This window comes from Equus asinus, chromosome 21 (genome assembly GCF_041296235.1).
Source record: "Equus asinus isolate D_3611 breed Donkey chromosome 21, EquAss-T2T_v2, whole genome shotgun sequence".
NCBI lineage: Eukaryota > Metazoa > Chordata > Mammalia > Perissodactyla > Equidae > Equus > Equus asinus.
The window spans coordinates 25,847,991-25,860,774 of record NC_091810.1 but is presented as its reverse complement, the minus strand read 5'-3'; the positions used below and the strand labels follow the sequence as shown (position 1 = coordinate 25,860,774).

Here is a 12,784-nt window from a genome sequence, read left to right as displayed (position 1 = left end):
CAACAAAAAACAAACAACCCCATCAAAAAATGGGCAGAAGATGGGAAGGCACATTTTTCCAAAGAAGATATACAGATGGACAACAGGCACATGAAAAGACATGCAACATCACTAATTATTAGAAAAATGCAGATCAAAACTACAATGAGATATCCCCTCACACCTGTCGGAATGGCTATAATGGTCAAAACAAGAAATAACAAGGGTTGGAGAGGGAGGATGTGGAGAAAAGGGACCCCTCATACACTGCCAGTGGGTATGTGAACTGGTGAAGCCACTATGGGAAACAGTATGGAGATTTCTCAGAAATTTAAAAATAGAAATACCATACCATCCAGCTATTCCACTGCTGGATATTTATCCAAGGAACACGAAATCAGAAATTGAAAGAGACTTATGCATCCTTACGTTCATCGCAGCATTATTTACAATAACTAAGATGTGGAATCAACCCAAGTGCCCATCAGCAGATGAATCGATAAAGAAGGTGTGGTGTATGTATGTGTATATATATATATATATATATATATATATATATATACAATAGAATACTACTCAGCCACAAAAAAGACAAAATTGTCCCATTTGTAACAACATGGATGGAGCTTGAGGACATTATGCTAAGTGAAATAAGTCAGACAAAGAAAGACAAATACCATATGATTTCACACCTATCTGGAAGATAAACACATCAATAAGGAGGACAGACTAGCAGTTATCAGAGGAGAAGGGTGTGGGGAAGCGTGAAAGAGATAAAGGGACACACATGTATGGTGATGGATAAAAATTAGATGATGAACATAATGCAGTCTATACAGAAACTGAAATATAATAATGTACACCTGAAATTTACACAATGTTATAACAATGTGACCTCAATAAAAAAAAAAGAATTACACACACCCCTTAAGAATAGTCTTCAACAGACACACAAACATGCCCACACACAGAACAGGACAGTTATGAATGAATTTTATTTATTTACCAAAGTTTATTTTTTGCTATTCACTTAACAATAGCCCCAGTAAACTTTCTCAGTCTGTCCCACTTAAGAAAAAATCACAGATATGTATGGTAATAAACTGACAGATATTTTAGTACAGTTGTTGAGCCAATATTCACATCATCTCCTATTACATGTAACCCATTTACCAGTTTAAGGTGGGCTGAGACCTGAACAATAAACTATTTACTTCAAAAAGATATATTTATGTGCTTGTGTGTGTCTGTGTGTGTGTATATATATATATATATATATATATATACGATATAAAAATAAGGCTATATAAACACACATTTATATGTACACTCATACATATACACATATATGCATACATACATATACACACACATACATATGCTTATATATATATACATATATATATAATCTTAGAAGTAACTTTTTTCCTGGAACCTGAATTTGCTAGACTGATTCATCATGCAACCTAAATCAACCATGTGTTAGTTTGTGCTAACCTATTCTATGTGTCTAAGCAGAAAACTTGTTTCCGATGTGGAAACATCAGGTTTGTTCAGTTGACCCACTTAGTTCTTCAAGTCGGCATGACTGAAGTTCGGATTAAATGCCAAGAACATTATTGTTTGTCTGAGTGTTAACACATGATCAGCCTCATCAAAGAGTGGGAGCATCTTTTGAAAACAGTTTAATCAGCAAGAGTGAATTTACCCAGGATACAGTGCTAGAATACATCTACTGAGAGAAAATTGAGAGGAGAGTCAGAAAAGTTAATGTGAAGTTTAGTTTTTCTTTAAGCATCCATCTTCTTTCTCGACTGAGTCAAAAAAATAAAAACCCAAATTCCTAATTTCTTTCATGGCAACCCTGTTTCAATATTTCTCAAATTTGGTTTCCCTAAGCTGTAAACTTCAGTGTCATTATCAAAATAGCCAACAAGGACTTGAGAATGACAAGGTTCTACAAGTCTCCATCTCATCGTATTTGAGTAACAATCAAACCTCTAATTTTGTTGTCTTTTACATTCTATATCACTGATATTGTGAGAAAAGAATAAAAATTGCTTTAGTCTCCTGTTGCTGCTGATCAAATTACCACTATTAGTGGTTTAAAACAATGCATATCTATTATTATACATTTCTAGAGGTCAGAAATGAGAAATGAATTTCAATTGTTGGAAATTAAGATGTGGGTGATGGTGTACTCCTTTTTGGAGGCTCTAGAAGAGCATTCGTTTCCTTGCATTTTCTGGCTTCTAGGGACCACCTACATTCCCTGGCTTGTGACCCCTTCCTCTGTCTTCAATGCCAGCAAGGCAATATCTTCAAATCTCCTTCTAACTCTGACCCTCTGCTTCTGTCATCACATTTCCTCTGACTGGCTCTCTTGCCTCACTTTCTCTCTCCTAAGGACTCTTGTGATTACACTCAACTCACCTGGAGAATCCAGGATTGTCTCTGCATCTCAAGATCCTGACTTAATCACATCTTCAAAGTCCCCTTTTTCATATAAAGTAACACATCCACAGGGTCTGGGGATGAGAGTCTGGACACATTTGGGGTGCCCTTATTCTGCCAACCACTGTTACAAAATATTGAGCACTTCCATGTCCCAAGCACTGTGTTCATTTTCTGCATACATTATCTCACTTAATTATTACAACAAATCAAGGAGTTTGGTATTTTAACTCCTAGATATGAGAAAACAAATGTTTAGAAAGTTTTTGTTGTGGCATCTGTTAGACTGACATACTATGAACATGGGTTCTCTAAATCTCTCCATCCTTTGAACACTGTGCTAGCTCATAATCTTCATCTCTAACCATCTAAATTTTCTCTCTCCCACAAGACTCTCAAATCTTTAGTACAAATCTCAAACCACCTTGAAATTTTTCTTCCTAAAATGGTATCATACCCTCTTCTCCTTCCAAAATTTCATTGTTTCCTTTATTCCAGAGAACAAAGACTAAGAGAAAAGTGTACTAAATTGTTCACAATTTGTCCCAAACTTACATTCTGTCCCATTCCTCATCTAGCCCTGGCTGCACCAGACTTACTGATCTTCTAAGTTTAATATTCATTTGTTTGACGTCGTGTGTTCTCTCAGTTTGCAATGCCCCTGCCATGCCTGTAAACAGTCTTTTCTGCTGATCTATAAGTTTCCCCTTAATGTGCTTGCATTTTTCTGGGTGTTCCCATAATTTTGGCTCATTGTGAGGCAGTGTTGGAAAGAAATAGAAAAGGAACTTCAGAGTGAAAGAAGGTTGGATGTGAATCCTAGCTCAGCCATGTACTATGGTGTGACAGGTCTAATCACTTGATAACTCAGAGCCCATTTTCTCATCTGAAAAACAGAGATGATGATACTCTTCTCTAGAGTTTGCTATGAGAACTGAAAGATATAATGTACACCAAGGTGACCCAGAGGCTGCCATGCAGCGAGAGCTCGGTACGTGATAATATGTATTATTACATTTCTTCTTTAGAGATGATTTCACTTTCTTTGCATTTCTTAAAGTGGGAAAGCACAGCTACTGTCTTTCTTTTTATAAATTTGTCGCAAAATTTTCTTCAAGGGTCATGGAAGGACATCCAAAGCAAAGATGAGAAATGACTAATGAAACGTTGAAGGTACCTCTGATTCAAAGTGCTATCCCGGGATCTAACTTTGATTTTCCGTGTCCTTGAGATGACATCAAGATTACTTCTGAATTGTGGTGACAGCAAAAAATTCTGCATCTATCACACGTTCATACTGTCACAGTCTAGATTTTCAATATGATATTTGATCATCCATTATAAATTCTGAGAAAGCAGAACTCACATTTACCAAAATCTCTGCCTACTCTGATTGGGTAAGCTAAACAGAAGACAGAGCCTTTTTGGGGAAATAGGATGATTCAATCACTCAAGAAAATAGTGCCTCCCGTGACCTCTGCACAAGATTAAGTGCCTAATGGAGATTAAATTTGGTGAGATCTCTGCCTTCAGGCAATTTCTCTTTTAGAGGAGTCAACCTAAAACAAGAAAACAACAAAAAAATGAAATAACCATTATTTTTGAAAAGTACTACGAAAAAATGATTAAGAGGCTGAGATATACATAAAAAGGATCACCTATATAGAAAAGGCTACATATTTTGATATGACACATAAAATAAAAAGGAGCTGGTGAACAAAGGAATCTCCCAACAGAAAGAAGAGCAAATGCAAAACTTCGGAAGTCTTTGTGATTGTTGTTGCCGGTGATGATGGCCCTATCGTTATTTTAAAGTAAAGATCTGTGGTTAACAGTATCATAGCTTAGTGAAAATGTGTATTTTCAAGAGACAACTGAGGGCCACTGCCAATATACTGTGATCTACCCAGACATCACTTAAGTGGAATTTAGATTTACAACTAAAGGGGAAAAATATGTACTTCAATTCCAAGAGGAAAAGAAAAACAAAAGCGCTGCTTATGTAGAAAGAAGTATTCAGACCCACAAACAGAAAGTGTTGCAAATTTGGGTTCAATTTGGCCCCTGACATTGACTGACTAGCACTCTGTGCTGGATTTTTCTCGCTGTAAATATGCAATCAATCCATATTTAGACATAAAGGAAGCATTAAGCTTTTATTTCATCTTGCGCTTATGTTCTTTCTCTCTTGCCCAAATGTCAACCCCATGCTGTTACTTAGAAGTGTAACATAAGAAGTTGTTTTTGAATTGAGTTCACAGTGTGAACTACAGTTGAATATAAATGCCATCTACAGAAAATTGATCACAGGGAAACCATTAGAGCTGTGAAGGGCTAGTTTAATGTTGCTCTGTCATTTGATTAATAGAAAATGATTTAGTCTTTGGAAATTGCCTGGAAAAATTTTTTAAAAAATAGAAAAGTGCTTGTTTGTTGCGTTTACCACTGACCATACAAATATCTATGGCATGTGTTTCATATTACCCATGTGACAGTGCTTTGGTTTTTCAAGGTAATAGAAATTTCAGTTTCATCATAGTTACCTGCAATCCAGTTAATCAAATACATCAAGCTCATGAAACCAGAACTGTTAACAGTGTTCATATTAAAGTAAGGTCTTCTAGAGCAGCTTTCAGAAACTTTTTTTCAATACCAGACAAAAGACATTAACATTGGAGTCACACTCGTGGGCAAAGATAAGAAAGGCAATAGACCATGAGAACTTCCCAGATAATTAGCTGAGGCTCTACCACTTTATCTGCCTTTCAAAAAGCGGGTGAAAAACCCAAGTAAGAGCAATATTATTAAGGGAAAATCTTGTATATACCCTAATTATATTTAAGAAGTGAATCGTTTGCAAACTTTGGAATTGTATTATTAGTCACAAACCACTTTGAGCACAATTGAAAAACTGATTACGTTATAACACAACAGTGGAGACTGCTACTCTCCAAAAAGAGAATTAATAGTTATTGAGCTTTATAATATGTACCACTAACCAAGTGAGCAATGTTTCATATTTTATTTCATGTAAGCTAAAAATCTTATAAACTAGGAGATTTTAGTTTCATTCCAAAGATGGGAAAACCAGGTCTCTTGGAAGAGACTGGATACGGATTCAAGTTTCTCTGATTTCAAAGCCCAACTCTTTCCACCTTCTAGCTAGCAAGAGAGGTAAAGCGTGCTGAATAATTTATACAATTTGCCATTCATACCAAGAGTTCATTCCTGATAGAACTCTTCTCTTTTTATGTCCATAGAATGCCTTACTTCTGCTTTGGAAAATAAGGAACCAAATACAAACGTTTCAGGGTCATTGCCATAGTCATAAACTCCTTGTCCACGTAGTTGGTAGAAAGCAATTCTTCTATCTCCCAGCCTGGAGCTTCATCATTGGATTCATAGTGATGAAAACAGTACTTTTTCTCTAAACAAACAAAACAGACACAGCAATAGATGAAAATTTCAGTATCCATCACTGCCAGTGACATCAAAGGAGTGAATTTTTGTTTTCTCTGTATTGATTTTATGATATTGTTAATGTTAGTGCTTCGTTTTAAAGAACAGAGATAAAAGAAATGTGCCATGACTGAATACTAGTTGTTAAAACTATGATACCTCATGAGAATTTTTATATTAACTTTTTTATTGCTGAGAAATTAGAAATGACACTTTGGGATAAGTTGAGGGAAAATAGTTACAAAAATACTATTGTTGCCATCCAGTCCTTTGGAAATAAATGTTTTGACAAGAACCCACTGAGAGCTTACTAATTGCAAAACACTTAGGCCTTTAATCCTGATTGGGTTTATACTGTCAGGAGGCATACTAGGACTTAGTCAATCCAGTTGGCCTGTCCAACTTATAAATCCATATGGATTTCTGCAGATTTGGCCATGGCAATGGACCTTGATTATAGGATAATGTAATGAATGGATTGTCCACATTGTGTCACCTATGGATCTGCCCACAGCCCAGTACATAATTAACATGACCTGAGAAAACGACACAGGACCCTGAGTAGTTTTTCTTTAGCCATCTTATTACGTAGTCATTTGTTCAACATATATGCATTGTATGCCTTCTATGTGCCAAGCACTGTGCTAGAGGTTGGTAATACAGAGTTGAACAAGGCACATGCCCTCAAGAAATTTAAAGAAACACATGAACAAGAATAACTATAATTCAATGTGATAAATCCATAATAAAATATGAACTGGGCCCCATGGGAGCATAGTGGAAAATGTCTCTCTACCATGTCTCGCCTGGGCTGTAAGGGACTGAGTAAACAATAGTGTTATCGTAGTGGGTTTGAGGAAACAAGGGAATGCATGATAATGCAATGTCAGGCACCCTGTGACACTTCCAGGGACACATAAGAGATTAAATAGCAGTTGAGTCAAAAGACCATAAGAAAACATTTCCATTTCCATCAGTGTTATGATGAGTTAGATATTATGTTCATTCAGTCTCACAAATTCATATAAGATGCCAAAAACATCTTACTGGGTAATTTTATCTTTGCCTCTGCTTTCCAGCTGAATTATTTTTAATCCCTCCAGTTTCTTAAATCTGAAAAATAATCATGTGGACTCAGATCTTTCAGAAACAGCAGTGTTGTCATGGAGAAACACTAAATTGAAATTCAAGAGACCAGGATTCTGATTTGACTCAGCTCATTACCTGCATGCTTTTCGATAAATGTCCTTCCAACCTGGACTCTAGTTTTCTTGTGTATAAAATTTCCAAGTTAGACCAGATCCATTACTTTAGAAGGTTGATTCTAAATCCATCTTCCCTTATTTCCCACCACCTTTTGCCCAGACATTAATTATAGCGAACTAAAAGCCACAGTTTGGATTTAGAGTAGATACCTTTGGGGATGATCCCTCAGTTTGTAATGATTTTCCATTTTCCGGGTTCCTAATAGCTCCGTGTGTATTAAATGACACGCATCTTCCTCATTATCTAGCCACAATTGATTGGGCTAAGATAGACATATGGCCAAATTAAGTCAATCATCAGCTTCCTCTTGGGAACTCTGGCCTGGACTATCTCTGAATAGAGGAGGTTTCAAACCTCAGATATGATGGACAGTCATGATTTCTGCCACATGTGCTAAGAATGACAAAGAGACTGTCTAAGCAAGATGAGCATGCAGCAAACACTAGTGTGAGAAGCAGAAAGAGAAACTTCTTGGCTTTTTGACATTTTTCTTTTGTCCTTCCTGAGGCTGTGTTGTCTTCTTCCATGAGATCCAAGAGATTCCCCATATCCTTCACAAGCTATTACTAAGATTTTGCTTAAAACATCTTGAGTTGGTTATATTACTTACAGTCAAAGAGTCGTGATTAATACAAGTAAAAGACTGTTAGGAATGGACATCTCTGTGTTGAAATATATGAAAGGTTTCCAGCCTGAATTTGCCTGACGTGCTCATTGATTGATGGCTGAATGGAACGCTAGATAATGGAGCCCTCCATCTATTTATAGATGGTAAAGTAAACAAACTAAACAGAAATGATTAATAAATTAATACTGGAATGCAAGTCATTATTAATTCATAAGTTTGTCAGACAGACATTCCCAAATGACCAGAATTTGAGTGAATTTCCTTACTCTGATTAGAATTAATATGATATTTCAAATGACTCTGAAAACTTTTAGCTCCTTCTATGCTAATCGTCTAGGACTTATTTTCTCTTTGCATGTTGAGGGGTCATACAGTAAACATAGGCTAATTAATAGTTATTTGGATCTTTAATTATCTTTTTAAAGCTCCAAGCCAACCACCAGCTAACATTGCCTGGAAGCTGACAAACTCTAAATTATGCCTAAACTGGGAGCATGTAAAAACCATGGAAAATGAGTCTGAAGTATTGGGTTACAAGGTGAGTATTTAGTTTCTCATTTAATCCTATCAAGTAAGTTACTAAGGAACCAGAAATGTAACAATCAAATAGGAAATACATCTTGTGCCTGTGGAAACGTAGGAATCTTTTTAAAAATGTTTTGAAAATATTCAGCATTGCCGCTTTCAAATTCTTCATTGAAAAGTTTTGTATGCTGAGGTCGGTAATGTGTCACGGAGCATCAAGAAATAAAATTCTACAGTATGTAATGTTTTTTCTTCAAGTGACTCCCCTTGCCATCAAAAGACAATGGTATATGTGGGTCATAAGTGTGAGATGAGAATGAGATCAAAGAATACATTCAGATAAAATTTCTAGGGCTTAGGTTGCAGTAAGATGTGATCTTTTAACAATATAAAAGGAATCTAACAAGAGTATAGTCAAATAGCCAGAGCAGATCATTTCCATCAGTGGTAATACACATCCTCTCGAGGCAAATGCATATATTCAGACGTTTGAAATGGGTCCAAACTAACCAGTGACTTTTCACAGCAAGCTCCAAAGATTATAGCCTCAAGCTATTTAATTAATAGAGGTAAATCTATTCTCATGTCAGAAGCATTGGCCAAAAAGGAAATTTTTTTCTTAACAACTAAATTCAAAGAAAAGGCATGGACTGGATATTTCCTTCCGAGGAGTACAGCATTTATAAAGATACGTCTTACAGTGTTCTGTAAGAATGTCTGAACCTTAGAAAAGCAACATGTCCATTTAACTTGATTCACCATTTTATTCAGATTCTGTACCGGCAAAACAGACAGAGTAAAACTCATATTTTGGAAACAAACAATACATCAGCTGAGCTTCTGGTTCCATTTGAAGAGGACTATTTGATTGAAATAAGAACAGTTAGTGATGGTGGAGATGGAAGCAGCAGTGAGGAAATTAGGATTCCAAAAATGTCAAGTAAGTTGAATCACCATTGCTGTTGGAGATTTTGAATCTAGACAGCTGCAGCATGAAATCTGGGCTCTATGAATCTTTCCAGTTCCTGTCTAAATGTTGGGTGAAAAAACAAAAGGTCTGGGTTTCCTTTTTCAATTATGAGCAAGTGGTATTGAATCAATTTTTCTTTAAATAATCCTTCAAATTTGCAACATGCTCACATATTACAAAGTTTTATGTTTCCTCATTTGAATCTCAAAAAAAAAGAAATGACAAAAACACACACAACTGTGTGTCATTGGTGCATGATTCATTCTGTTGGCACAAAAATCAGAATGTTTTTCCATGGGTACTTGTAGGCTTCTGAGAGCAAGGACAGAAAATATGAAGCATGTGTACATATATCCCTCTTCCCGTATTCATGGCAGACATCACTAATCAATCATGGTATTCATATTCAGCTGAGTCACAACTTTTAAATCCTCTCAATACTATGTTCCAAGGAAGTAACATCAATCAGTCAGATTTAGTATGTAATAATCATTTATTATTTCTGCTTTAGAAGAAGCACTCAGTCATCTGCCTGAATCTGTGACAGAGTAAAAGTCATCAGCTACCCCATGTTGGCCAATTCTAATTTACCCTTTAGTCAGACATGGACAGCTTAGGCATTTTTCTTTTTCATTTTTACATTTAAAACACATTTCCTAGGACAGAGGGTCAAAGATACTTCCTTAAATTAAATAGAATGTAAGTGAAATGAGAGTTCTAAAATATGTTGTTAAGGAGAGTAGGCATTTTCAGTCAGGAAAAATTAATCTAAAAAGCAATTTTACTTTTTCCTCAAGATATTTTGCTTTATTTTTATCTCTTGCAGGTTTGAGTTCCAGAGGGTTTCCAGTCTCAGAACCTAGAGTCCATTTCCTGTCTGTCATCATGATTTTTTACTGTTTGCTATTCAGCCACTTAAACAATGAATAAAACCATAAATCTTTGAGAGTTTTTTGAAAGTAAATCATTCTGTAAATAAGCTCTCCAGCCCCCATTGCAAGATACATTCTTAATACAGACTTATTTGGAAAGAAGAAAAATGTATATTATTAAGATCTTATAAATATCTATGGTACATTAATAAAACAGTTTTAAGCACTTTCGAATTTTAAAGTTCACAGTGATTACATACACTCAGAAGGTTCCAAATTAACTCTTGGAATTGTAACTGCTGTGTCTTTTAAGTGATTTATATGGAGATTATAAATAACTCCCCTTGATGACGATGATAAATACGAAATACGTTGCAGTTACCCTAAGATGTACATTTTTTACTGACTCCAGGCAATTTACTTTAGTATTAAAAATTTTCCCCGTACTTAGAAATAAAATATAATTATTTGTTTATATTTGGGATTCCTTAAAAAATGTAAGCTATTCCAAAGCATGATATGCTTTTATCTCTGAATCAAGTTGGGACAAGAAATATTTGTACCCAATAATCTGTTCATATACATGATGTCCTTCTCAATTCGCTTTTCTAGGAGGTTCAATAATAATTATGGCAGAAAAAGTGCTTTCTGGTGAAGAAAAAGAAAAGAAGGGAAATAAGCACCCACCTAAAATAACTTAACAACTTTGGAATATAGTAAGCAATTTCTCATGACAAAGTTTGATTTTTTTAATCAATTCTGTATTATCCCAAGGAGAGAGTTGCATGAACAGGTCTCAGGTAATTATTACAAATTGTTAGCAAATCATATGGCCTTATTTTTATACAACAAATAAATCTTGGGACAATTATTTAACCAGGTTTTTGACATTTTGGTCAAAATATTTTTTTGCCAATCTTTTCTGCAGCTATAAAAATGATCCTACACAGTCCAAAGCTTAGAAAACTTTTTGTGGGTTGACTCCTCTCTGAGATGAACCTATTTAAGTCGGTGGTCCCACTTCTTGGGATTGCACATTATGGAGAAAGCAGTCTGGGAGAAGGAAAGGTTAATGAGTGGGCCAATGCCATTTTAGGTAACCATCCATTTTCTTCACAAATAGCCTTGAGGGCTTTGTCCTGCTGTCAGCCTGCTACAGCTCCCAGCCAATTAGATTTGATATCCTGGGGAGCCAGGAGTGAGAAATAGTCAGACTAGGTTTGCCTTCTTAACATGGTGTGTCCTGTTAATTATGATGAAAATATTTGAACTATCTTCACAACCCTCAAATCACACAATCCTCAAAACTGGATTTTGTCATTTTCCTTTCTAAAGTATCTGAGAGCTGTTTAAAATACTCCACATAGTCAGCAGCAGAGGGACAATGACTCTTCATAGTTCAGAATTTCTCCTTGCCTGAATAGTGTGTCAAGCACACAGTACAAATTAATGAGCCTTATTCTCCCCCATGCCTTAAGATCTGGCTGTGCTTTTATGGATAAAAATAAAAAAGCAACAGCAAATACTGTTTGGCCCACTCACGTTAACAGCTGCCTGTCCAACACGCATCTGTAGTGATCAGAGATACCAGCGATGGCACATGGTCTTGATGGTTTTCTCAAGTTGGTGAGAGAGATTTTTGTCCTCCTCTCCGAAGCAAAGATTGAGAGTTAAATACACTATGAAATTTTTGTTTCCACTGATTGAGTGAATTAAATATATAGTTATATGTGTATGAGTCCAAAAGCTAAGTCAGTTCTTACCAATAACTCTTATATGTTTGCAAGTGTGCTTTAACTTATAATTAGTGAAGTATTAAAATTTTGCGCTATTCAATATCTAACATATTATTTATTTTTTCATCAATCCATACTCAATTTTTCAGACTACAATTTGGCATTGATATTAAACAGTGTATGCTTTGGCTCTCAATTGATCTGACTCTCTACTCTTAGTGAAGCTTTGGACACATCTTTTAACATCCCCATATCACTATTATCAGGATTAAAGGATATAATGTACACAAGTATTTAGCATTGTGCATGGAACATTGTAAGTCATCAGTAAATGGAGTTGCTGTCATCTGCTTCTATGAACCAAACCATAACGAAATAAATTACTATACTTTCTTAAGTGTCTGATAGACTATGAAAACAGATTCAACCTGTGTTCATGTCAAAATCCAACGTAGCTTCAAGGAAAATTAGTAGTCTACCTACTTTTGACACTAAATGGCACTAAAGACTGAAAGCAATGGTGGTTCTGTCAATTCACTTCAGGAAAATATTCTGTGTAATGTATATACTCATTTGACATTTAGGAAGGATTTCCAGTGGATCCCTCTATTAACAGAGTATATTACTGTTACAAACTGTTATAAACATGATAACTCATTTCCATACTTCTTATAGAAAAGAGAAAAAAAATGTGATTGCATCTGGAAACAGCAGGAGGAAGAAGAGGGAAAAAAGATTAGGAGACTTGACAGAAAAAATAAAACATTATAAAGCTATGGGCTGCCTAAATAATGAGACTTCAACTTAGGTCTGTTTCCTCTCTTTTTCTGTTGTTCACACTATAATCCTTCTGGGTCAGTGTCTCTTCTTGAACTGGCACCAGAAGATGGCTCAT

The 12,784-nt window shown here is 35.6% G+C and overlaps 1 protein-coding gene across 1 annotated transcript in view; it reads left to right on the top strand.

The window, feature by feature from the left end:
- Positions 1 to 12,288, top strand: part of CNTN6 (contactin 6) — a 295,600-nt gene extending 283,312 nt beyond the window's left edge. The window contains exons 21-23 of the mRNA XM_014843193.3: positions 8,212 to 8,324; positions 9,083 to 9,251; positions 10,108 to 12,288. Of these exons, the coding sequence (XP_014698679.2) occupies positions 8,212 to 8,324; positions 9,083 to 9,251; positions 10,108 to 10,211 (386 nt within the window). The 3' untranslated portion in view covers positions 10,212 to 12,288. The remainder of the gene's footprint in view (positions 1 to 8,211; positions 8,325 to 9,082; positions 9,252 to 10,107) is intronic.
- Positions 12,289 to 12,784: the final 496 nt, after the last annotated feature.